The 26,772-nt window shown below is 38.8% G+C and overlaps 3 protein-coding genes, 2 long non-coding RNA genes and 2 other non-coding genes across 12 annotated transcripts; 6 read left to right on the forward strand and 1 right to left on the reverse strand.

Moving 5' to 3' along the window:
* Positions 1–3,246: 3,246 nt before the first annotated feature.
* On the reverse strand, positions 3,247–5,997 carry LOC108121852 (circumsporozoite protein). 6 transcript variants are annotated; one of them, XR_011443270.1, is made up of 4 exons: positions 5,780–5,989; positions 5,576–5,723; positions 5,298–5,365; positions 5,056–5,229 (listed from the first exon to the last, which is right to left on the reverse strand). XR_011443270.1 is itself a non-coding variant. In XM_017236153.3 (2 exons), the coding sequence occupies exons 1-2, from the start codon at positions 4,479–4,481 to the stop codon at positions 3,319–3,321; spliced, it is 1,107 nt and encodes a 368-aa protein (XP_017091642.2). In that variant the 5' UTR covers positions 4,482–4,902; the 3' UTR covers positions 3,247–3,318. The 6 variants fall into 6 exon arrangements, 2 of the variants coding, with proteins under 2 accessions (XP_017091642.2, XP_070137677.1); XR_011443269.1 differs by having other exon boundaries at positions 5,110–5,238; XR_011443272.1 differs by lacking the exon at positions 5,576–5,723 and having other exon boundaries at positions 5,060–5,229; positions 5,780–5,994.
* A 1,096-nt stretch (positions 5,998–7,093) lies between these two features.
* TRNAL-UAG (transfer RNA leucine (anticodon UAG)) lies at positions 7,094–7,173 on the forward strand. The gene has a single exon. It is a non-coding gene; the product is annotated as a tRNA-Leu (tRNA).
* Positions 7,174–7,828: 655 nt separating this feature from the next.
* Positions 7,829–7,908, forward strand: TRNAL-UAG (transfer RNA leucine (anticodon UAG)). The gene has a single exon. It is a non-coding gene; the product is annotated as a tRNA-Leu (tRNA).
* A 1,288-nt stretch (positions 7,909–9,196) lies between these two features.
* LOC108121817 (serine protease 7) lies at positions 9,197–12,351 on the forward strand. The gene is made up of 3 exons (XM_017236113.3): positions 9,197–9,322; positions 9,996–10,596; positions 11,689–12,351. The coding sequence occupies exons 1-3, from the start codon at positions 9,262–9,264 to the stop codon at positions 12,281–12,283; spliced, it is 1,257 nt and encodes a 418-aa protein (XP_017091602.2). The 5' UTR covers positions 9,197–9,261; the 3' UTR covers positions 12,284–12,351.
* Positions 12,352–13,129: 778 nt separating this feature from the next.
* LOC108121795 (CLIP domain-containing serine protease B8) lies at positions 13,130–15,487 on the forward strand. The gene is made up of 4 exons (XM_017236086.3): positions 13,130–13,753; positions 14,012–14,108; positions 14,180–14,478; positions 14,697–15,487. Exons 1-4 carry the CDS (start codon positions 13,231–13,233, stop codon positions 15,089–15,091), a joined length of 1,314 nt encoding a protein of 437 aa, XP_017091575.2. The 5' UTR covers positions 13,130–13,230; the 3' UTR covers positions 15,092–15,487.
* Positions 15,488–17,832: 2,345 nt separating this feature from the next.
* LOC138926784 (uncharacterized) lies at positions 17,833–18,438 on the forward strand. The gene is made up of 3 exons (XR_011443435.1): positions 17,833–17,962; positions 18,021–18,158; positions 18,217–18,438. It is a non-coding gene; the product is annotated as an uncharacterized lncRNA (long non-coding RNA).
* Positions 18,439–18,616: 178 nt separating this feature from the next.
* On the forward strand, positions 18,617–18,989 carry LOC138926499 (uncharacterized). Its single transcript, XR_011443058.1, has 3 exons — positions 18,617–18,728; positions 18,791–18,832; positions 18,890–18,989. It is a non-coding gene; the product is annotated as an uncharacterized lncRNA (long non-coding RNA).
* Positions 18,990–26,772: the final 7,783 nt, after the last annotated feature.

Consider the following 26,772-nt stretch of genomic DNA (forward strand, 5'->3'; position numbering starts at 1 on the left):
TGTCATGCTCTATCATCATTAAAACGTCCAAATCGCTTCCTTTGTGAGCCTCTATTTTTCGGCAACAATTTGCTTATCTTGATTTACCATCAACAGCCAGACAGGAGGGTACAGGTGAGTATATAGTATATGGTGGCCGTAATGTCGGGTCAGGGGTGTTTGGAATGGAAATCACTTGAGCGTGTTTCCTTTTGGCCAGGCCCACTCGTCGGGCCATTTGCACTCTGTGGCTTTCCACATTTCCCTGCCACCGCCTTTCCTCCCAGCAGCATTTTCACACTCACTTCATTTAATTTAATTTAAGCATATTTTTTTTCGGCTGCCCCGAGCAGGAGAACAGCATTGTAAACTGATAGGAGCTTAATGACGGTGATCCCCAGACCACACTATAGGGTGTTAGGTCCTACATAGTTTTGGAAAAGGCACTTGAATAAATGTTTAGCATGAATAAGGATAATTAAATGATAGTTTCTATAAAATCCAGGTCAAATGAAAATATATATTTATAGAAAAGGCTGTCTTTTAAATATTGTCCTCACCTGTAAACTCTTTTGATTTGTGTATCTCTTTCTTTCAGTGTATAATTTTCTGTGTGTGCCTAGGCATTAATTAATTTTAATAAAGCTGTTGTTGATGTGCGTGTGAAGTGTCGCAAATTATAGTCAAAGCCCCGAAAATTGTTTTGGCAGTGACAGCTGACAGCTGAACTGGCGACGATTAATGCTGCAGTTGAAGAATCATGGCTCTGCATCGATATTTAACTAAACCCTCCGATTTCAATCTCTCCCAAGAGGTCCCGAGTTTTACATTTTTTTGCTTTTGGTTTTGGTCAAGTGCCTTTTTCTGCGGGAAGCGATAAGACAACCTTTGGCTTCTTCGCTTTTTTTTTTACTTTTGGTGGAAGGGTATGGGGTAAAAGGTACGTCGACGTAATCGAAAACCAGTTTTGTGGCTTGAACAATGTTCATTATAGGGATTTCTCCTTTACTGTCCTGCCAGTGTGCATTGTTCACATTGGGTGGTGTATATATCGTCAATATATATATTTTTGTTGTATATATGGTGAGGCGCAAAGTGGTTTGGCAACCCTTTTTGACACACAAACACCATTGCAGCAGGGGCACGAAGTAAATGCAGTTTTTTTTTAACGATGCACTTATGTACAATATGCCGTCTGTTTAGATGCCACATCGATGCATATGCAGTTTTTTTTCTGCTGCGTTGCAATCACGCCGCTGTTGCATGTTGCATGATGCATGTGCGTGCCTCTTGAATTCTTATTAGGGTGAGTCGTTTACCAAAGAGCTTTGACTTTGAAAAGTATTTCGAAATTGAATGTTTTTGGGTCCAGGTGTCCGCTCAAGAGAGGGAGGTGAATTTAAAGTTTGTTTAGTGTAAAATAATGCCATTTAAACTTAGTTTTTAATCTGTATAATCATGGGGCACCCTATCCAGTGGTTTTAACTCTTTCTCGGTCTCTTTCCAGCTATATATAACTCGATTTATGTATGTACCCTGTCAGACTTTGTACATACATTGTTTATGCAATTCTCGTGACTCCTTTTGGTTCTGTTTTTCTCGATGTGGTTTTTGTTGCTGTCCATTTTATTTTTTTCCACTTGGCTTTTTGTTCAGTGTGTGCCGCCACACTGGGCCTGCTGTTATTGTTTATTCCCCCAGCCGCTCCTCGGCAAAGCTCCGTCCATCTGTCCGTGTGTCCGTCTGTCCGCTGCTCCTTAGACCTTGACCACTAACATAGAAACAGGCCGAAACCGGTTTTTCGGCCAACACGATTTGCACAATTTGCCGTCCTTCTCTCTCATTTTTTTCTGCCCCGATCCAATGCTTATATCCTCTATATATATCTGCGATATAAGCACTTTTCTGTGTGAGACGAGTTGTGTGTGATTCAATTACCAAATCACACCCACACAAAACGGACTGCGATCCACCGCGGATGTGGATTCCGCTTTCCAGCTCTTTCAGCTGTCAAACCGCCAATTAATGGCCCAAATGTTGACGGCCTATTGACTGACAAAGAGTGTCACAAATTATTTAAAACGATTTTGTATTATCATAATTATACCCTTTGCCTTTTGGGGTATTTTAAAGGGATTTAAATAATACAAATGAAAAAAAGGATTATGTTTTATTCACTCAAATGACATAATGGCTTTAAGGCCTTTTCGCAGCCATTTAATTTAACTTTTAAACAACTGTTGACTATAAAGAGTATTACAATATTCCATTCATATTTTGTCTATTTTATTATTTATCCATCTAGTGGTCACAATCACCTCCCAAAGCCATATTTCGTGGGTGGAGATTACGGGTTGTGCATTTTAATTGATGCGGGATTATGGGTGCCACGTCGCAGTTGGGAGGCGCCGCCCAAAGGGTTGCCGAAATTAATTACCAAAATGTTTGTTAATTTTCATAATTGCAGGTTCGAGTGGTGGCACGACTTTCGTTATGGGTGAGAATCGTGAGGGTGACCCATGATCGTGGACGCGATGTAGGAGGCATCGAAATTTGCCGCTCGATAAAACAACATAATGGCTCGGGGCTGGGTAGAAAAATTATACCGACGACCCTCGGTAGAACGTCTTCCGGAAAGGCTGGCCCTCATTGTACCTTGCTCCCCCATTCCCGGCCCTTGGATGATGACCTAAATTCTGGAGGTACGAGGAACAAAAGCCACCTACTACTTGTCATAATAAAAATGCTTTAAATATTAAAAAACATCGTTGATGTGTGTGTATGGTGGTATTTGCCCTTGCCTTGGTTATTATTTTGGGTAACTTGATCCCCTAATGTTGTCGGGAATCACGTGTTCCGACATCGATTTTCGTATCATTTGACCCCTTTTTCTGTGATATGACTTCCCCCCATGGGGGATCGAGGAATCAAGGGATCTCCGGCCGGGAGCAGATGCACGCATTTTCAAATTGGAACTCGACCTTGCTTACAGTTCTTGGATTTCAAAACAACCCAAACTAATTGATGCCGAACTTGTTGATGGACTTGGGCTAAATTGGAACACAAAGGAAGCACTCACCAGGCTCTTCAGGCAAATAAATATTTTTCTGTTAATTGAACTACTTACAACTAGGGGGACTTATGCTTTATTTATCAGATTAGCAACTATTTTTAATGGAAACACCACTTAAAGCCGATCTTTTAGGTCATGTCAGGTGGATCTATTTTTAAAGTAAGATATTTGAATAAAATCTGTGTTGAATTAAGTGTTACTCAATGTTTTTATTAGTTGCTCGATTTTAAAATTTAAAAATGATTTATTCCTTTATTAAATCCCATTTAAAATATACCAGCAATGGAGTGCATAATATTATTTGCCGCATTTGCAGCATCACTGGCAATATTTCCGGCAGCATTTCCAATATCTCCTGCAATATTGCCGGCAGTATTGCCAATATCTCCGGCCACATTGCTGGCAGTATTAGCAGCTCCGCTGATAACATTACCAGCGGCATTACCAATATCACCAGCAACATTGCCAGCTGTATTAGCAATGTCTCCGGCGACATGGCCAGCCGTGTTACCAATATGTCCGAAAATATTGGAAGCAGCATTTCCAAGATCACCTGCAACATGGCTTGAGACATGGGCTACATTTCCAGCTGCATTGCTGGCGGCATTCGCGGCCGAATTGACTCCATTTCCAACAGCATTGGCGATGCTACTTGCAATATTTCCAGCGGCATTTCCAATATCGTTGCCAATATTTCCACCAGCTCTACCAACATTGTGATAAATAGTTCCAGCAGCTCCTGCGACATCATGAGCCGCATTACCAGCAGCACTTGCAATGCTTCCTGCCGCATTTCCCGCAGCTCCTGCAACATCTCCAGCGGCATTACCAATGTCATGGGCTACGGTTCCAGCATCTCCAGCAATGCTTCCTGCAGCATTTCCTGCAGCTCCTGCAACATCTCCAGCAGCATTTCCAATGTCATGGGCTACGGTTCCAGCATCTCCAGCAATGCTTCCTGCAGCATTTCCCGCAGCTTGACCAATATCTCCAGCAGCATTTCCAATATCATGAGCGATAGTTCCAGCCGATCCAGCAATGTCGTGGGCAGCATTTCCAGCAGCATTTCCCGCAGCTTGACCAATATTTCCAGCAGCGCTTCCAATGTCATGAGCGATAGTTCCTGCTGATCCAGCCACATCATGAGCAGCATTGGCTACTCCACTAGCAATACTGCCTGCAACATTGGAGGGGATTGGATCACTGGAACAGGAGCAGGCACAGGTTAGTTCTGTGTCTGAACTTTTGGTAACGCTAGAAGAATTATCCGATGAAGATGTCTGTAAAAAAATAACTTTCATCCCTATTATATTTATATTTAAGTACTTTTACTTACTACTACTGGAGGAGAACTGAACAGGCTCTTGGCGCTGATTTGGTGTTGACCCACCAGGGCTATCACCAACAGCGAAATCACTAAATTGTTCATGTTACGATTTTAAACTAAACTTAAGAGTGCTTTTTGCAGGCCTTATATACTACCTGAAGTTTCTTTTTGGTTCAAACTTTGAACTTAAATTCCTTATCTGAGACGCACTCAGTGATTGATCCATTTTCTTTTCTATAGCCTTATACAATTGTTTTTTCCGCAGGAAAGGAAAGTACCTTAATGACAACACACCAAAGTTATGGCGTTTAGATAAAGAATTCAATGTCTCTTAGGTCTGGGTTGGTATCTTGAAACTGTCTGGCTTTTGATAAACTACCTTCAACATTTTTATATTTGTATATATTATTGTTTAATTTCTAGACTTATAATTTATGGTTTATTATTTTGAATCACTGCTAAATTTGTCGTGAAATAATTGTTGTCGCCTATTTTTTCTTAAAAAGTCCCAAGTTATTTTTATCATTTGTGAGTAAAAATTTAGACTTTATTTATAATTATCTTGCTACATATCTTCTCCTTTTAATGGGAAGTAATTGTAGGGATTGGGTTTTCCATTTGGAAGCAATCGCTTTCTAGTTCGTCGCATTTTAACTTTATTGGAAAGTGCTTGTCGATCCTTTGATGATTTGGGATTTCGATAGTTGTTAAAATCAAAGTTGAGATAGTATTTCGGTTCCTTTTTTTTATTGCCTTTGGAATTAGTTGAGTTTTTTACATTTTGTCGGTAGTAACTAAACTGTATGTGGGTGTTTTCGGCGGGTTTGATTTTGAAAACATTTTTGTCACGCTGGTTTTTCTTCAACGAGAAATTTTCTTTATTTTTTATCTTAAATAAAAGTCAGTTTGGATAACTACCTTGTCCTTTACATCCTGTCGATTAGGTTTTATGTTCTTTTTTGTGGCCTGACTTAGTTGGAACAGTTCTGCAAGTAAGAGGGTTAAAATAAGATGTACTACTAAATGGGCTGTCATCGTTCTACTAATTCGTGAGACTTGAATGGCCAAGGATATGCCTGACAAATCAATTCGTTTCACTTAACTTCCATTGGAAACGCAATATAAAGTTAAGATATATCGCTTAAAAATTTTTTTCTAGTATGGGGGCTTATTTGTTTTAAACTATTTAAATTTACCTTAGTGCTTGTTGTGTTTTGTTGTCAATCTCTTCTTATTCTTTTTTGAATGATTTTTACCCAGAAAAACAAAGCTCATAGAGAAATTTTTGCCTGGCTCTCCCCCGTTCTTTAATACAAGTTTTTTAAAATGATGTCCAAAATGTTCCTTAAAAGTAAATAGATCCACAGATTCAAAAATATTAATAATATTTATTAGCTTACCCAATCATCATTAATTTGTTTGCTTTGTTTTATATTGATGCGAAAACCAGATTCCATGTTTTTTGCCATTTTTTTCATATTTTTTTCAATATTTTGTACAATGTGATTAAATTCCTCGTCTGAACTACTCGTATTATTCGATATTGAAAAATTGTCTGAAACTAGAAGGCATAGTACCACCATTCCCCACTTTAGCCACATTTCAACTGTTGAAAGTTTTTGCAAAATCATTTTCCAGGACAAAACTTAATCCATTTAATCTTCGATTTTTTACAGATTCGCTTTGGTGCATTGTAACAATCTCGAATCTGACTGACTTACATCTTTAACGATTCGGTGCTATTTTATTCAGAATCCAGCAATCGACATTTATGACGTTTTTTATGCAGCCCGCCAGCGATTTGATAGATTTTTGCATAAAACGATTCCCAGCACTTCCGTTACGTGACATTTTGGGGTGATGTTCGGCAGTTCACTCGCCTAATGTAAACAAGTTATAAAATACTCGTAAAAGGCTAAAACGAAAGCGAAACTATGACCACATAAAAAGGCTATAAAATCTGTAGCTTCTGTTACTGCTCAGGATAAAAAAATTTTGGCTTTATTAAGGGAATGGTCAACGAAGTTTTAAATACTCTGAAAATAAAAGTGAAATAAATTTCTATAAATTAATATTTATAAATATAATTTTAAAATTAAGAACAAAAAGTGTAAAAAGAAAAAATAAGTGAGAAAAATGTTTTTTTTTTTCAGGAAGCTTATCAATACAATATACGTACCTTTTATAAGGGTATAAAAATTTGCGAATATTCCGAATTGCTAAAATCGTAAATCCCGAATAGCGCAGGGTGTTAGCGACCTCAGGACCTTCGGAGGGGGTCAGGAACCTTGGAAAGGGAAAGGTTGCAGGATAAGGTGTTCCAAAACAACCCCCACTCTCATTATCGCAAAATCAAAATGCGTTTCTCAATGAATTAGAATCGCTCCGATGGCGATGCTCGTAAAAAAGCCGCCATTGTTACAACCTTTTGCTAAAAAAAATTATTTGGTAGTTTTATGTCCATAAAAGATGTAGTAATGTTGAATAGTTTTATTTACTTAAAAAACTTAACTTATTTAATGTGAAAGTAAAGACAGAAGAGCGCCTATATTTTGACTACGCTTAGTCAGGTTAATACTATTTCTACTACCTTTTTGAGACTGCCTCGGCAACACTGCTCAGAAATCATCCCCAAAACTATGCCAACAATCACCCTGCGCTAGGTTTAGTGAGGGTCTCAGTTCAAACTGCGCATTTGACACAAATGCCATCAAGGCAGCGTGGCCGAGCGGTCTAAGGCGCTGGTTTTAGGCACCAGTCCGAAAGGGCGTGGGTTCGAATCCCACCGCTGTCACTTTTTTTTTACTTTTTTTAATCTTTTTTATAAATTATTTATAAAGAGTATATTTTTAAAACATTAAAATGTAAACAATTTTAGGATACTATTAAGAACTCAATTTTATAAAAAAGAAATTTTTAAATATTTTCTTTTATTTATATTTAAAATTATAACTAAGGCACTTATATAGTATTTTCTTAATTATTTATAGCATATATTAACGGAGATAATAATAGTAAAACAAAGTTGATAGGCAACTATTACTAAACATAAAAAGTTTGTTATTCACAGTGACTACGTTTTGTATGCTACTATTATAAGATTTAATAAAACAACATAGAATAAGATTGCAAATATTATTTTTTTATTCGTTTTAAATAAAAAAATATTAATATTATTAATTAAAAAAATATTAATAAATTCATTCCAAACGAAATGGATAATAAATTGTAGTGTTTTATGCTTTTATTAAACATGGCTTAGTTTAAATGGAGATAAGCTAAACACTCGATAGTTAATCAGCGTTAAACGCAAAGAATTAGCCTTTGTGACTCTGTAATTACACACACGAACGTTCTGGCGAGTAATATAATTGTTCAGACTATAGTAAGATAAGGAAAAATTCTATGGCTTGTTTCCATCAGAACGTTCTGGCTCGATGGCGCCATGCGGCAGCGTGGCCGAGCGGTCTAAGGCGCTGGTTTTAGGCACCAGTCCGAAAGGGCGTGGGTTCGAATCCCACCGCTGTCAGTGGGTTATATCCTTCTTTTTATTATTTGTTAAGCAGCAGGATACTAGACTTTTTTTTTTAACATATTCCACGCCTAATTAGAAGTCGCGTAATGGGACAAAGGCGCAACCCCTGGACCCGCGGGCTCAAAAACAGCGTTCCGTTTATCTGGCGATGACATTTTCCGCGTGGTGTGCCGAAAACCCCTTTCTTGAAGGGCTAACATGTTGATCCTGGGCCAGGAAATTAAAGGGTTTGTGGTTTCGCCTTTGAAATCAAACGGATGAAAGTATCAAATGTCCGAAACGTATCCCGTGGTTATTTCCGGGAACCCAACGTTGACTTTTAAATACCGCAAAGATTAGAGCTTCAGAGATAAGCCATTGAAACATTAGGTTTTCAGCAAAAGAAAAAAAAAACAAACTCTCATTTACAAGCTGTGGAAATTTTCGAGAACACATTTGAAACTGGTTTACGTGGATGACACCCAGAACTGAGAATCTTTTAGCTTTTGGTAAATCACCAGGCGCCACCGGGAACGACAAAGTTTATTTTGCTGATGGATTTTTGCCTGAGAGGTGGTTTTAGTTATTAAAAAAGAGCTTATTGTTAAAAGTTAATTTTAATTAAATAATAATAACTGGAAAAGCCCTAAAAATGGAAGTTACACCTTATGCAATGGAATGAAGCCACCTGTGATAATTTTTAACCCAACTTTTACATTCCAGATCGGTGAGAATTAGAAGCCGGAGTTACCTATTTCAGTCTGCTATATGACGTGTATCAAAATTCCAAAACAAAACAACGTCACATATTTGACAAGACCTTAAGAAAGACCAAGTTCGTTGCACTCTTTAATTTGGCATATTTTAGCATATTTTTTGGGATAGGAAAACCTTCAGTGTCACCCAGTGACACGCATCTTTTGCTAAATTATACACAGAAAGAATAAGTTGCTCAAAAATAATATAATAAAATAGGTTTCCACTAATCTATTTATTATAATCCGTTTTGTAATATCTATTTTTATAAAAAGTTATTTAAATAAATGTTTTTCATTTGTTATGCTTGATCAAAGTACAATCTTTACGTCATATAGGAATGACGGCTTAATCATATGTACATATATTTTTCTGAGTGATCCGTACTAGCCACTTCTAAACGATCTAACCGCAAAGTGGAGAACAGATGCGCTCCATTGATAAACCCGATCTTGAGATCGGCTGTTGAGAACCCGGAGAGCAAAACCCCGAACTGGAGCTCAGGCTATAAAAGCATCGGGCCAACTCCAGCCACCTCACAGTCAAACGATTACCGGTCAGCTGGAAGCAATACAGATCGAGTCCGATTTTAAGCTAAAAATATAAACAAAAATGAAAGTGTTCGCGACGGTTATTTTTTGCATTCTTATTGCCAACGAGGCCAGAGGCCAGAGTGAGTGTTTGTTAAATATTTTATGGTGAAATGACCATTGCAATAAAAAATCCCACAAAATCGAGGGAAAACTCACAAGTGCAAGGGTGTCATATTAGCGGTTATAATTGAGCCGGTTGGACCAGTTGGTCGGGAAGATTGCACGCGCCGCAAGTCAAGTGGGCCTTTGCCCAGTTTCGAGTGATCGGCAATTAGTGATTAGCGGACATATTTGAACTGCACTTGATTCACAAGAATAAATTCCCATAACGTTTCAAAAATGTTCTACGGGTTGGCATCAGGTGTCCTTTGATTTAGGAAAAACCTATGAGGAATATGCCTTCATGAGATTTGTTTTGAAATAGATTGTGAGCTTTAAGTGGAAATTCAAATGGCATTTTAAATTTCTAGAATAATGGATCATATTTTGTATAGCATAGAATATTTCTTTCTTAAAAGACTTTATGACATTTTACTCTTCTTGTTTTTGAAGTGTTTTTTTATGATCCTCTAACCAACAATAGCCATATTAATTAAAGCAAACCTTGTTTTTTTTGGATGAGCCACGATCAATCTTTGTTAAGCGACCACAAGAATGTCGTCGCCGGCGCGTGTGCATCCCGGCATCTGGGGGCATCCCCTGCAGAACCGCAGCCAAAACCAGATTTATAAGTTCCGATATTATCTGTTGCAGATGCCAGATGCTTTAACCCCAACCAGAGGCCTGGACTTTGTGTTCCCATCAACCAGTGCCAGACCCTGTATTCGGTGCTGAACCAGGCCAGATTGTCAGACCGGGCGAAGCAGTTCCTCAAGAACTCCGCCTGCGGAATGGGTGCCAACAATCGTCCTTATGTCTGCTGTACTGGGGACACAGGATACACGCAAAGCAGGCGATTGACCAACTTCCCGGATTACGAGGGATTCGGAGGCGATTGGGAGGAGGAAAGACCTTCGACCTTTGCATTTCCCAATCAGAGAGGAGGCGCTCCATGGACTTTCGGGAATCAGGCGAGCAGCAACGACAGAGTCTCGTTCCAAAGGCCTGCCACTGGAGATGGCTCCTCTCTGCTACCCCAGCCACCTAGCTGCGGGGGCGTATCCATCGGAAATCGGATTTACGGAGGCGATGACACCAACCTGAATGAATTTCCCTGGATGGTCCTGCTGGAGTATCGTCGTCGGAATGGCAATGGCATTGCCACCAACTGTGCAGGATCTCTGATTAATCAAAGATATGTCCTTACGGCTGCCCACTGTCTTACCGGAAGGATCGAAAGGGAGATTGGAACACTGTAAGTAGATGTAAAGAGGATTACATGAAAGGATTTAAAAAGTACATTTTAGGGTTTTTTTGGTTCATCTTTTATTTATTTAATGGATGGGGCAGAAACTTAACTTAAATCTTTAAAAGTTCATTTAACATCGGGCTCCGTTTATTATAAAAAGAAAAATGGGTTTTTTAAATGATTGGTTAAGCATTCTGTGGTTAAAAATATGAATAGGAAATTTCCATTAAGAAGAGACTCCTCTTAGACTGACAGGTTATTAGTTTGGTTTGTCGACATATATTTGGAATACTCCGTCTTAGAAAATACATCTGTAACCACAAGCTGATTGACACTTTTCTTAATCAAAGAAAAGGGGATTTTTCTTATTTGCATAAACTTCTTTAAAAGATTAGGGGAATTACTGTCCATCTCCTTTCCAAATAAACTTTTTTCTATGAGCTCTCCCCAAAATATTCCATTAGTCTGAAGTGACTATCAATGTTTGTGATCAGAAATAGGGGATTTTACTATGGATCTCCTGTATCGATTCATGAATGGGCGTCTGAATCAAGTTGTGAGTATTACGATCATATCGTGACGACTACCCATTCCAGTTTAGTCTAACCGGCGAAAGTGGCTTATTCACGCTTGTTTGTTCCACAATTCCTCGAATCCGGTTGCATTCTCCGGCTAAATCATTTAACGAGGCCAAAGGGATCCCCAAAGCAGAGTTAGACACTGCTGATTTCAAGAATATTAATTAGACTTCTCAAAACCAGATCCGAGGTGTTTCGCCTCTTGTTAGCCGCTTCTGATGATTCACGGCCTTTGGGTTCTCGATTGGCTACGCTTTAGATTTTGGCGTTGGCCAGGCACCAATTAGCAGCTAATTCTAGGGTTTAATAGCCGCAGTTTAAAACCTCATTCATTAGATTTAAGAGCACTGAAAAAAATATAACTGTTATATATAATAGCTATTTAAAAAATATATATTTTTCGCAGGTCATTTACTTTGAAAAATATGTTGTTGGGAGACGATTATTTTAGTCTATTTTATTATAATTTAGATCTATTTTACTTACTATATAGGTATTAAAAACAAAATATTTATTTCAGTGTCTCGGTGAGATTGGGCGAACATGACACACGCACCGCCATAGACTGTCCTCCCAATGGTGGAAACTGCGCACCGGCCGCCCAGAGATTGGGTTACGAGGAGATCCGAGTCCATGAGGGCTACAACGAAAAGTCTCCCAACCAGATCCACGATATTGGACTCATCCGACTGGAGCGGAATGTACGCTATTCGGACAACATCCAGCCCATCTGCTTGCCCTCGGTTGTGGGCGTGGAGCCCCGCCAGGCGGGTCAGTCCTTCACCGTATCCGGCTGGGGACGTACTCTGAGAATGGCCGTGAGTCCCATCAAGCAAAAGATCACTGTCAACTTGGTGGAGCCAGGCAAATGCCGGCAGAGGTTCTCCCAGATCAAGGTCAATGTGGAGTCCACCCAACTGTGTGCCGGCGGACAGTTCGGAAAGGACAGCTGCGATGGAGACTCTGGTGGACCTTTGATGCGATTCCGGGGAGATTCCTGGGTTTTGGAGGGAGTTGTGTCCTTCGGTTACAAGTGCGGCCTCAAGGACTGGCCTGGAGTCTACACAAGTGTGGCTGCCTATGATATCTGGATCAGGCAGAATATTAGGGCTTAGAGGGAATTCTTTCAGAACCTTCCAAAACTCGAAATGTGATTTTTTATATTCTTAGCTTAGTCTAGAAGCTATTTTAGATACAAATAGTGCTTTAAAATATTTATTAGTATTTTTATGTGAATACTAGAACGCAAATAAATATATTGTTTTTAAAATATACCTTTGAAAAGTTTTAAATTTTAAATATATCATTTCACCATACGTAATTAATTTCACAATAATTGAAAGTCACGTTTCCCGTTTGACTTTAAGACTTGACTGGTTATATTTCCCGCCTTGCCACCCAAGCTATTGACCTGGCCAGAAAACCTTTGGATTTTCCACCAAAAGCCAACACCTCGAACAATCGCCACCACCAGCCAATGACATTGCCACTGGGTTTTAATTGCCAATTTTATGGCGGCACCATACCACAAGAAACAAAAAGCATAAACTTCCGGTATTGGCAGGTGTTTCTTGTTCTGGCTTGGACTTTGGCCAAAACACAAGCGTTGAGCTTTTTGGCTCCGAGCTCCTCCTAAAAGTGGGCTACAATTTCGCAATCAAACGGCCAATATCTGTCGAACGAAAGTGAAACCAGCTGGCTAGTTGGCCAGCTGAGTTGTTGACCATTATGCAATGTGAACACGGTAACCGGACCGATCCCCGAGTGCACTTTTGGACTCGTTTTTTGGGCCGCTAAAATGGGGCGGGGGCGGCGGCTGATCACTTTGTTGACACTTGACTCGAGCGGAGCTTTCGGCTCTTCCGACTTCTCCAACATCTTCGACTCTTTTGGCCGTCTTCGGGTCTCGGTTTTGAATTTTTTTTTTTTGGCACTCTTGGCTTAAACAAATCCATTTGCCATTCAGTTTCGGTTCGCTCGCCTTCGCCGCCGCTTGTAGATACTGTATCTGCAGATTGAATCTGTGATTGTGTCTGTGATCGACATCGACTAATTATCTTACATGCAGCTCAGTACGGTCTACCTGATATGGATATATCTTGGAATTACTTTGGCTACGGCCGTGGAGTTCGATGTCGAAAAGGAGCTGCCGGGCTGCGATATTCCCAACGAAATGAAAAGGGGAGTGTGTGTGAAGGTCAGCCAATGTGCCGCGTATCTCCAGGTGCGAAATGTCACTAACTTGCCGGCGGAGAAGGTGAATTTCCTCAAAAAAGTCCAGTGCAACGTGGAACAACAAAGTGAGAGTTTGGATGAATTAGAGTCGCTAGTCTGTTGTCCGGCGAATGGCCAGGACTACCTGTATCCCGTACTCCAGTTCTCCAAGTTCGAATATAGGAGATTCTTGGATGTTACGGCCAGGTTCAAAAAGAAGAAACTGAAAAGAAGGATCCAAACTGTAGAGCCTAGTTCTGGCTTTAATCTTTTGAACGAGTGTGGGAAGCAGGTGACCAACCGCATTTACGGCGGGGAGATAGCTGAACTCGATGAGTATCCTTGGCTGGCGTTGCTCGTTTATAATTCAAGTGAGTCAGGATTTGTTAAGAAATATTAGAGATTTTATAATCAAAAATTTGGACATAAAAAACTTCAAAAATAACCATTTAAGAAATTTTATCCAATAATTAACAGTTAAAAATCATTTCTAGAATCGTATTTAAAGTTGTAAACCAAAATAACAAGCTTAAACTCATATATAAAAGCTTGATATTTGAAATGATTTTAATTTTAGGTTTAAGGTTAATATTTCATACTTAAATTTAAAACAACATTAATTATTTCAGATGACTATGGTTGTAGTGGAGCCCTAATAGATGATCGTCATATCCTGACAGCAGCTCATTGTGTACAGGGCGATGGTGTACGAGAACGCAGTGGATTGTAAGTCATATTTAATATTTAAGAATTAAATAAATCAAATAAAATAAATATTCTAATTTTAATTTACCCAGAAAACACGTTCGCCTGGGCGAGTTTAATGTTAAAACAGAGCCCGATTGCATTGAGGAACCCAATTATTTAAGCTGTGCCGACGCCGCCTTGGATATAGGTTTCGACAAGATATATGTCCATCCCGACTACAAGGAGTATTCAAATTACAAATACAATGATATAGCCATTATTCGACTGAAACATCCAGTTTCCTTCACGCACTTTGTTATGCCGATATGTTTGCCCAACAAAACAGAGCCTTTAAAGTTGACGGAGGGCCAGATGTTTTCCGTTTCCGGTTGGGGTCGTACGGATTTTTGTAAGAATTTTTATTTAATGGAAACTTTTTCACTAAAATATACTATTGTTTTGATTAGGAAAAGATAAATAACTAAAATATACTGTTTGTTTTTCTTAACCGCCTTTGAAATGTTAAGCAAATGGAAATGTTTCAACTGCGCATTAATAGTCTGCGCATTAATAAATGTTTTTTTATGAAATTTTATTTCTAATACCGTAATTGTTTTTCTCTTCCAGTCAACAAATACTTCATCAACATACACAGTCCAATTAAGTTGAAACTCCGTATTCCTTACGTCTCCAACGAGAACTGCACCAAGGTCCTGGAGGCCCACGGTGTTAGACTTGGCCCAAAGCAACTCTGTGCTGGCGGAGAGTTCGCCAAGGACACGTGTGCCGGGGACTCGGGAGGACCTCTGATGTACTTCGATCGCCAAAAGTCGCGGTGGGTGGCCTACGGCGTGGTCAGCTACGGGTTCACGCAGTGCGGAATGGCCGGAAAGCCGGCTGTTTATACTAACGTGGCCGAATACACGGAGTGGATCGATGGCGTTATCCAGCAGAAAAAGAATAATAGCCAACCCGCGCAACAGGCCCAATTGGAATCCCAGCAGCAGCTGCTGCTCCCTTGACGTCAGATTTTCAGTTTTTAATTTGGATTTTTTTTTTTATGGGGGTGAAACAATTGGCGCCTAATTGATAGTATATATATTTAAAACGCCTTCCCCCCCTCCCTGTTTGTACATATTTTTCTAATTATCTAACTGCCAGCCATTAACTATTTGGTTAAGCGTGTGAGTGAATGAGTGAGGAATGCGAGTACGATTGTCTGATTACCCGATTGTCGGTGTCTGAGTGTATAACAAAAGTCTGAAAAACATGTTTCTATTTAAATAAACTACTGAATTATTTACACGCTCTATGAAGTTTAATTGAAACAATGGGAGCGTTTAAGCTGCTGCAGGTGAAGATTTACACACATGGCAATTGCCTTTTTCCGAAGGTTTAAGTATAAGTTCTATAATAATTATATTAATATATGCCAGCTATTTGTTATATTTAATAAATTAAAAAAACATATATATTTTTGTATTTTTTCAAAGGGGTTTGAGAATGAAAGGACATTATTATCATTTCTAATGCCAGAATAAAACTTCATATAAGCTATTGGAAAAATGTGATTTATAAATAAAGCATTATTAGATGTTGATAGATGGAATTAGAGTATTGGAATATAGCTGCTATAATAACTTAAGAGTCAAAAATTATTCCCAGAAAATATTAAATTACGATGTGTTTGCCTAGAATCTACAAAGTGAGTTAAAGCCATTTAGTTTTACCTGGTTTTTCAATAAAAACTCAAACATTTTATGCACAGTATGCACAAATATATATATTTTTTTATGAGTATATATATATATATTTTTTAGTGCAGCTTTCAGCCACTTAATCGCCACTCTTTGGGCCATATCAGCTGTTCGCCAGCCCAAGCCCCAGCTGGTCAAACCCGCTGGTGCAGTCTTCGCCTTTGATGTCGTCATTGATTGCCACACTTTGCTTTCACCCGCCATTCGCGTGCACTCGAAAAGTGATACAATGATGCAATGGTGCTGCCAAAAAAAAACATAAAAAAACAAAAAATTAATCCAAATCGGAGCTTAAATCGGAACCCAAATCGATGCCAGACCATTCATCAGGCCTCCGTGTGTGAGCCGAAAATAGCCAGGCCCGAAAATTGAAGCGATCCAAGCCATTTGTATGCGATGCGCAGGTGGCTAAAAGCACAAAGCCAAGATTGCCAGTGGGCCACTGACCAAAATTGGCCAAAAGCCAGTTGCTGGATGAAAGGGAGGGAGACGACGCTCATCGGCTCATCATCGGAGTGCGTCATGGAGTGAAAGTGAACTTGACTCTTTGACTTGACTGGATTTTGATTTAATGCTCGTGGTGATTATGAGCCGTGCATTAATATTCATGATGTTTATCAGCTGGCGACGATGACACCTGGCCAAATGCTCACAAAAACCAGATCCAAGACAGAGCGGCGCCATCACCAGTTACAGATACCGATACCTATGAAGATACAGATACACCGATATGCTTGTGCAGCTCATTATCGGCATTTTGGCGATTTTTGTTTAACCTTGAACCACATTATCGCAGACAGAAACACAAAAGCTAGCATAGATATGGGAATTGGCAAACTTGAGTGACATTGAAAAGCAAGCATTTTTTTCTGGATAATCGGCCAAAATATTGACTGATTCAGAAACCGGTTTTCCATTCAAGAAATTGTTCATTCAATGCAGAAGTTTGTTGGTGGAAGTTTATGGGGAATTCATTTAGTTTCCACTTTAAAATCAATAGAATTAGCAAGGTTATAAGGTAGCTTATATAGGTTAAGTAGTTAAGAACTTTAAAAAGCCAAACCCCTCTATTGTTTTTTGTCAAACGAATTTTTTCCCATCTGCCATGTCAGGCAATTTCCTTGTCAATCAAAATATCGGCCAACTGGCAACCGCAGTGGCATTGAATTGTCCACTGGGCGGAGTAATTCCGTTACGACCACGCCCATCCACCAATTATAAAGCCAATTTAATGTGCGTTTCAGAGGCCAAGGCTTTCAAAAAGGAGTGTAAAGGAAAATGCTTTTCTAATCAATTTACCGACAACCCCATGAACCCCAGTCTGTGTTTCATAATTGCATTCGGCTGCGCTTTGTAAAAAGTTTGTTTTTGAAATTGGGAAATTAGAAGGAAGGACAGAAAATTAGCCATATGGTCCGGCCAAGGGCTTGAACTTCACTCCTCAGGTAGAACTTTCTGCCATGTCTCTTTTGTTTTTTGCTGGGTTTCCCCTTTATGACATTGGCAATTGGATTTCCATTTCCATTTATTCGCAGCTGAGACGCTCGACTATAAAACTTTATCGACTTGTTAACTGAGGAGCGACGTATCAATAAATGCCAACGTGCGACTCAGACGTTGACATGCCATTAAACGTCAATGCCAAAGTGAGTCTACAGGACACACATCCTGGGTCCTTTGCATGAGCAGGAGGGCGTTTGCACCCCTCAAACTGGGCGAGCAAGGGTAACAATACGAACTGTGAACATTTGGGCCAAATTGTTGTATAAATTCAATGAAATTAAAATGCGAAAAACTGCGAATAAATAAATTGAAATAAAAATGGCAAAGTATCCGGATTTCGGATCGCTTTCATTAGTTAATGGATTGTAGATGGGCTGAGGCGAAAAATTACAGAGAGGCGCAATTGATATCTCAATGGGTTTTACAGACCAGAGACTCTCAATGTTTATACTCATATTATCACTAGTAAGAAGAATTTCCATTCACTTAAAATATTCTTTTTGCCAGAACAAGTTGTGTTTTTGTCTAAAATTACACAGGAGTCGTTAAAGTATATTGAAAAATATGAATACTACATTGATATTGTGTTTATTCGGAGTATTTTTAATAACAAATGGACAAGAGCCAACAACGGTCTGTAGATGCTGAAGATAAAAAAAAAAAATAATAAGGATATAAATTATAATCTTAGAAGCCTTCTCAACCCAGCTTTATGAGCTTCGTGAGATTTCTGAGGGATTTTAACGATTCGCAATCACATTGTAATAAAGAAGATACATTAATGGACGATCAGTATCTGACTACAACACTACCAAATATTTTTTTGGAGGTGAGTTTAACATTTTCAAATATGACAGACACCATACAAATTTTTGGTTATTTTTTAGGCAACAAATACCACCATTAATCGATTTAATAGATCAAGCTTAAGTGGCCATTATCGATACTTCTTGGGTCGAAAGGTCCGAATCGATAGAAGAAAAAGGACTTAAACATCATAAAAAAACATAAATATAGAATAAAATAATAAAAATAAATATTTAAACAAACTGTGCCATGGATGTACATGGATTTATTATTAAAGATATTCATTTTAAAGCTCTGAAGAATTGCTATCTCCTTTGGAAAGAATTAATCTCGCTCTCTTGGTCTTCAGAAAATGCGTATTTAGTATTCATATCAGTATAAATTTGCGTTTCCAGTAATTCAGAACATAATGAAGAGCTTAATGTGGCTGATTTTTTTTAGTGGATTTTTGCTAATCACTAGACAGGAAATAGAGGAAAGTGTTTGAAAAAAACCAAGTAAATAAAAGAGATATTAAAATTTTATAACCGTATAGATGGTACACTGTAATCATCGGCATCTTCATTTTAGGAAGTCATTTAAGACCAAAAATGTAAGTTTTTTTGAAATCGTGAAGTGGTTTTCAGGTTTTTTAGTGGCTTTGTGGTTTTTCAGGAAACAACTACAGTTTTACCAGTTGAAGCAATAAGTTCCAATGTAAATATGGTCTGTATATAAATGTTTTATTGATAATTAAATTTGTTTGATTTATAGAAAGAAGTAAATCACACCAAACCTTTGCCATTAATTTTTACAGGAAAAGTGGTTAAAAATCACGGAGGAAGGCGAATACGAATAAATAAACACAAAAAGCAATGAGGAATAAATTCTGCTATAAATTGCATTAAATTTAACAATTAATAACAATTTTACACTTTTTTCACAACCATCTTTCTCAGCCCCATAAGTATGCTATATTTTGTGGAAGCACTTTTTCCAAGGGACGCGACTGTACTTCTGGTATAATAATAAAGTCGATTCAATGCACGTGGCTACTAAATTAAGAATAAATAAAAACCAAAGTCCCGAACTCCCCGATCCTTATAAATGCCATCCCTATAATCGCTCTGTAATGGGAAAACTGTCTAGATAATAATCGTCATCATAAACGCGCACGTGATAACTTATGCAATACGCGAAAATTATTAATTCAGAAATTTGCATGGGTCTGAAACAACCCCCAGAGCAGACACTTCAATTTGCGTCCAATATTTATAAAAAATTAGCAACAAGCTGTTGAAAAATGAAATGAAAATAATAAAAGACATTATTGCGAATTACGTTAGACGTCCTGTCGTCATCGACTTCCTTCCGTTCTCCTCATTTAATTTATTTGAGAAATACATTTATAAGGAAGGTTGTTAAATTAATTCTACTATAGATTGATAGGGATTTTGATGCAGATATATAGAGAATCGGTGACGATAGATTTTATATATAGTCCGGCCATATAGTCGCTCCTATGCATTTTGCAGATTTGGAAAGGGATCCTCCAGAAAATTTAACACAAAATCTAAAAAATATTTTGTTTGTAGATTTTGATGCAGATTTATTGATAATCGATATAGAAATCGTTTAAGGTATTCCGCTCAAGAATCGGGTGGGTTTTGTCAAAGATATAGACTTTTCGGTGGGCCACATAGTCGCTCCCATGCATTTTGCAGATTTTGAAGGGGATCCTCCAGGAAATTTGACAAAAAATCTAAAAAATATTTTGTTTGTAGAATTTGATGCAGATTTATTGAGAATCGATATAGAAATCGTTTAAGGTATTCCGCTCAAGAATCGGATGGGTTTTGGCAAATATATAGACTTTTCGGTGGGCCAAATAGTCGCTCCAATGCATTTTGCAGATTTCGAAGGGAATCCTCCAAAAATTTGACAAAAAATCTAACAAATATTTTGTTTTTAGATTTTGATGCAGATATATAGAGAATCGGTGACGATAGATTTTATATATAGTCCGGCCATATAGTCGCTCCTATGCATTTTGCAGATTTGGAAAGGGATCCTCCAGGAAATTTGACAAAAAATCTAAAAAATATTTTGTTTGTAGAATTTGATGCAGATTTATTGAGAATCGATATAGAAATCGTTTAAGGTATTCCGCTCAAGAATCGGATGGGTTTTGGCAAATATATAGACTTTTCGGTGGGCCAAATAGTCGCTCCAATGCATTTTGCAGATTTCGAAGGGAATCCTCCAAAAATTTGACAAAAAATCTAACAAATATTTTGTTTTTAGATTTTGATGCAGATATATAGAGAATCGGTGACGATAGATTTTATATATAGTCCGGCCATATAGTCGCTCCTATGCATTTTGCAGATTTGGAAAGGGATCCTCCAGGAAATTTGACAAAAAATCTAAAAAATATTCTGTTTGTAGATTTTGATGCAGATTTATTGACAATCGATATAGAAATCGTTTAAGGTATTCCGCTCAAGAATCGGATGGGTTTTGGCAAAGATATAGACTTTTCGGTAGGCCATAAAGTCGCTCCCATGCATTTTGCAGATTTTGAAGGGGATCCTCCAGAAAATTTGACAAAAAATCTAAAAAATATTTTGTTTGTAGATTTTGATGCAGATTTATTGAGAATCGATATAGAAATCGTTTAAGGTATTCCGCTCAAGAATCGGATGGGTTTTGGCAAAGATATAGACTTTTCGGTGGGCCATATAGTCCCTCCCATGCATTTTGCAGATTTTGAAGGGGATCCTCCAGAAAATTTGACAAAAAATCTAAAAAATATTTTGTTTGTAGATTTTGATGCAGATTTATTGAGAATCGATATAGAAATCGTTTAAGGCATTCCGCTCAAGAATCGGATGGGTTTTGGCAAAGATATAGACTTTTCAGTGGGCCATAAAGTCGCTCCCATGCATTTGGGAAATTTTGAAGGGGATCCTCCAGAAAATTTGACAAAAAATATAAGAAATATTTTGTTTTTTAGATATTCCGCTCAAGAATTGGATGGGTTTTGGCAAAGATATTGACTTTTCAGTGGGCCATAAAGTCGCTCCCATGCATTTGGTAGATTTTGAAGGGGATCCTCCAGAAAATTTGACAAAAAATCTAAAAAATATTTTGTTTGTAGATGTATATTTTGTTGATGCAGATTTGAGAAGAATCCATCTACAAATCGTTTAAGGTTTTCCGCTTGTGAATTGAATGTGTTAGAGCACAATGGATATTGTGCTTCTTGGATATTTTTCCAGAAAATGTGGCTAAAATTTTAAAAATTCAACTTTTATTTAATTTTTTTATATATTTTTTGTATACCAAACTGCCTTAAAAGTCAACTTTGAATGAGTTTCTAATAAAAAAGTATAAGAATCCCCTGACAAATGACAGAATAACCTTTGTGGGGGGCACTGGGTCATAAGGCGGGTCAGTGCCCTGAGGCAGCCACAGGTCGCTAGAATGCTTTATTAAATTACACAAAAGGCGGCCCATTTGCATACGAAAGAGCGAAGCATAATTACAACCATTTTGTAACTTGTTTTTGAATTCTAATTGAACTTTTTAGCCGCTGAACAAACAAGCTGCCGCCCTCGGGTTTTTTTTGGTGGGTGTGACTTAAACAAACAGCGACATATGTGAGTGTCAGGGGGTTGGGAGCAATAGTGGTAGAAGCTTTTTAAAAACATGTTTTCCCGACTGTACCCAGATGACAAATTCGTGTCATTTAGGGAGACGGAAAGTAAATAAATAAGGTGAGCAACATGTCACACATGAGGGTACGAAGAAAAAAACACTTGCAAGTTTCCCAAGACCTCATCGAGTGGCTTTTCTCCGGTTTTCCACTTCAAAAAGTTGCGAAAGTCGGACAGTTTTTGCACATTAGCACGTAGTCCTTGAGTTAATGCCGTGAATTGGGAAAATGAGTATGGAGAAGGACCTCTTGAAGCTGTCAGCTCGACACTCAGCCAGAGGAAAACTGCCTCCCCTTCTTGAGCAGATTTGGAAAGTCAAATACAATTTGATAGCCGGACTGACAAAGCCGAAAAAGACCAGTTAGCGGCTGAGGAGAAAGGTTCAAGGGCCGCAGGCACGACTTTAGATACAAAACGATTCCAAATTGGACCACATGCGGACCTCATCCGCCCAAAGAACCCAATACCCAAGTCCCTAAAAACATTTGGGCAACCCACCCAGCAACAACTATGCAAATAACATTAATTGTTTTGCCAAACAAAGCAAATGCAAAACAATAATCATGCAATGTGTGTGTGTGTGGGGGAAATCGGGGAAAACTAGGAAATGGAAACGATACAATTCGGATTTTGAATTGATGTTGGAAAATTATAATGCCCCTAACCCTAACTCCGGGCAGTCCGGGGCCAAAGCCATTCGGGCAACAAGCGGAAGCGATTCGTTTAAATTTGATATGGGATATGGACTATAAGGCGAAGGTACAAAAGTACAGTCACACAATCTGGGAACAACCCCATAAAGCGATTCCATTTCAGGGGTGGGAGAGTGCGCGAATACATCAAACACCAACCCCGGCGTATTTTTGGGTTACGAGGTGAAAATCCCCCGACTGCTCAGCCTCCTTAAAGATGCTTCAGGCCGAGTTCTTAATTCTTTGGAAAATACTTGGAGAAATGGTCGGGTTTTTCTAGAAATTTTAAATAAAAACCTTGCTCTAAGAAGGGCACTTCATAGACCCCATTCTATCCTTTTAGATAGATCTACTAAATAGAGGAATAATGATAATGCCAATAAACTTTTAAATATTTTTTATTTATAGAATATGTTGTTATTATCAAACAGACAAGTATGTTTATAAACATAATTATTCATTGATTAATTTTAAACATTTAAATTTTTTTACTTTTCTCTGAGTGCCTTTGCAAAAGTTTTCTTTTAATCGCTCTGCACGAATTGTGAACAATAAGAGAAACCTCTGGCATTTTCCAACATATCCTTTTTCCATTTCCATTTCTCGCATCTCCAGTGACTTTTCCCTCTTCACGGCATTGTTGTTGGGCTTGTGTTACAGTCCAGCGATTTGCATATGAATGAACGTAATAAGGCCAGGGCCAGGGCCAGGGCATGGCTGGCAAATTAAAAGTAAGCAGAGCACCCAACCTTCCAACTTCTACTCCACCTCCTTCTCAAAATCCAAATCCATCCTTACAAAAAAGCGAATATACATATATGAGGAGAAGACTCATACATGCATATGTATGGAAGAAAGTGCCTGGTTGTAACTGGTAATGAAACATTCCACGAGTGCGGGATTAATGGGAATGATTTGTCTTTTGTTATTCTGGGATCGGGAGAAATGCCGCGAGAAGGATTCCACCAAATTGCATTCGAATGTTTAATTGAGCGGAAGGAGGAGGGCCGAATGAACAATAAAAAGCTGCTTCGATAGACTAATACATTGATAGGGTCGCAAATATTGCCATCTCAGGGTGCTTCAATATGAAATGAGGGATTTATTGAAATATGATGGCAATCCATTATAAAGATATGTAGGGTAAATATAGAGACATGGCTACAAAGACATTTATATTCCATGACATTTTCTTAAATAGTTTTGTTCTGAAAAAGGATATATGTTTTATTTGATACATCCTACTCCGCCTTAAACACCACTACCTTTTTTAGTTAGGCAATTACCAATCAAGTCTAGCCCTTAATGGCCCAAAAAAGCCGGGTCTAAGGTCCAAGTTCCCTAATTGCAGAAATACCCGCCTTGAAAGAGTGACCCCAGTGAACCGTTACTAATCAAGTTGCATTTTCCACTCACGCCATATCCTTGATTGACTCCAATTATCGGCTTGCCTTTGCCAGATCCTGGCAACTTCGATTCCGATCCAAATGCCATATCACTTGCCATGCACGAATGCTAAAGAAGGAAATTACTTAAATCGAAGTTACGTCGCATTAGACAAGGGTCCAGTCCTGTTCTCGAGTCCTGGCACGACATCAACATTGAAATTTAATCAACTTGGTTTTTCCGGCCAACTACTCATCGATGTTGATTCTTTCATTTTTTTTTGTTGATTTTTATTATGCTAAGCGCACAAATGAGCTGACCAAGGGTCTTTTCTTGAGGGGGAGTTGATGTCCTGGTCCGAAAATCGGTCGACATGCGTGGAGTTCATTGATTAACGATTTCGACAAAAGGAAAAATTTCCCTCGGGGCAGAAAGCGGCACGCACATAATCAAAAAATTAAAATCTCTTTATGTTTTTATGCGCTCTGATTGAATGGTTCTATTGTTGTTATTGCCGGACAGTTTGATGTGCCATTGATGGACTCGACTAATCGCCGGCGAACCCTAAGCGCCTCAACCCTGGTCATCGCCAGTCGAGTGTAATGGATACAAGCAGGATGAGCAGGAGGCCAAGGACAACGGGCCAGTGAAACATTATCCTTTTTGTGCGGCCAGCCGCGGGGCAGGCCACTAGCTGTGAAAATGGATATTGGACGGGTGCGTAAACCGCGGCGGGGAAAATGGAAATTGTTGCTCCTTTGTGTGGCTTCACTTTCACATGTGTGTGGAAAGCGCCTTTTCCACTCTCTCCGCCCCTTTTATTTTCCCAGGTAGCATTTAATTAAGGTTCAGTCAGAGCTCAGAGCTTACCCGCTAATCTCTAATCAGGATATTAGCAGACTTTCCAGTGCTTCTCTTTGAGGTTACTCTTTGATTCGTTAATTGGATGTGAGAACGAGTATGTGTTTTCACGAGGGGGCCAGGTAGGAGGACTTCACACCTAGGGCTTTCAAAACGGCCATCCGAACTGGTCTAAAAGGTTTTCAGGACTTTGAAGTGGGCCAAGAACAAAGAACTTTTGTGTTAATTTTCATTTCAGTTGCACAAGCACTCTAAAATCGAGCCTTGATGGAGGAGTGAGTCCGGAAAATCGTCACAAGACGGACAACTCCTGGGCTGAGGAGTGCTCGGCAAAGAGTCTTAAAGTATCACTTGAAATATCCAATAAGCCGCCCCGGGGCCAAGACAATGGCGCTCCAATGATGACAATCATCGGCACGATGATTGGAATGATGCGGATGATGATGACTAAGCGAAGTCCACCCTCGGGGCAGGGAATGTCGCTACCAATCCACCCACCCACTCACTCGCTTTTATTGCAATTTGCGAAAATTTACTGGCGGAGAAAGTGAAAGGAGCAGCTACGATATTTGATTACGAAATGTCGGGCTTGAGTCGAGCCGGGGTAGGGAAAACTATTCACGAGTCAATAATGATAAACATAAACCAACAGATTGTGAGTGAGAGGAAAGTGCTGACATCTGATGCTTTCCTGACTCTCTAGGAAAATACCCCCAGTGGACCGTATCGGGCATTAATTGCCAAAATTAAATTTATTTCCTTCATTAATACATGGGCTACACCAGACGAGCGATGTCAAGTAATCAAGCGCATCCTGCGCATAAAGCGGACCAAAGTAGTGGCTACACTTGAATGACAGCCGAGGTTTGGCATTTGCAGCATGTCATGTTGCTTATTAAAAGCATAAATAAGTATAAGTGTCAGTACTTATATCGCCGAGGGGGAGATCCTGACCCAAGGGGTAATGTGGGAGAAAGTTTTCGGGTTATCCACCCCAGATGGCTTGACCATGGGAAGCCCTGTGTACCAGGTACTGGTTACTCGTAAAATTCCAATCAATTTGCAACAAAGAAACTGTCACATGTCTCCGTTCACCGCAGGACATATTCCAGGCTACAATACCTAACCGTTTACAGGACAATTTGAGCCGGACAATGACCACAAATTTTGCACAAGATTCTCGACTCGAATTTTTTCGATTCTATTCGACGAGTATTTGTACAATTTCCGTCCCCTTGTCAAAATGTTCCACTTTTCAACAGTTCGTGTCGTTAATCAATTAACTTTGAGCCAGTTCCCCGCCCCGGACACGCCCTCTCGAAGGGTGATTCATGCTTGACCACTTCAATATGTCAAACAAATCAAAAACATACAGAAATCCAAAGTCTCTGGCCTTCAATCCAGACAAAAGATGTTGTCCTGTTGTCCGGGCAAATATTGAAAAGTGAAAAGTTTATATGCTGCCAATATGTGGTCCTTTTATCCTTGATTTATTTCAACAATTTGATAATTTATGGCTTCTGTTTGAGGGGTGGGGGAGTATTATTTAGGGAGTAGTCGAATTTGTTATATCCATTATTGAATAAATTAAAAAATATAATTTTCAGGACTAACTATGTATATTAAAGAAAAAGTTTTTTTTTAAAGGACTTTATTATTGATCTATAATAATTTTTAAGAGTTACCTATAACCTCTTCCTATATAGCTCTAAAAACCCTTTAAATATCCTAACTATAAACCAAACTACATTATTTGTTCAAATGCTTTCTGGTTATGGTTTTGTTAGATATCTTTGTGTTTCTCTTGGTTGCTGCAATTGAAATGATTGAAAGTTGTAATTTGCTGAAGCCTTTTGACAATAAATGTATTAGATTTTGGCCCCAACCTTAAAATCTGGTCCAGCAATTAGACGAATACTCCCCCATAGCGACGCACTTGATTAACAAATGAAATGTGCAAGTCAACAACTTGGATGATTAGTTCGAGTCCCAGTAATCA

The sequence above is a fragment of the Drosophila bipectinata genome, chromosome 3R (assembly GCF_030179905.1).
Source record: "Drosophila bipectinata strain 14024-0381.07 chromosome 3R, DbipHiC1v2, whole genome shotgun sequence".
Taxonomy (NCBI): domain Eukaryota; kingdom Metazoa; phylum Arthropoda; class Insecta; order Diptera; family Drosophilidae; genus Drosophila; species Drosophila bipectinata.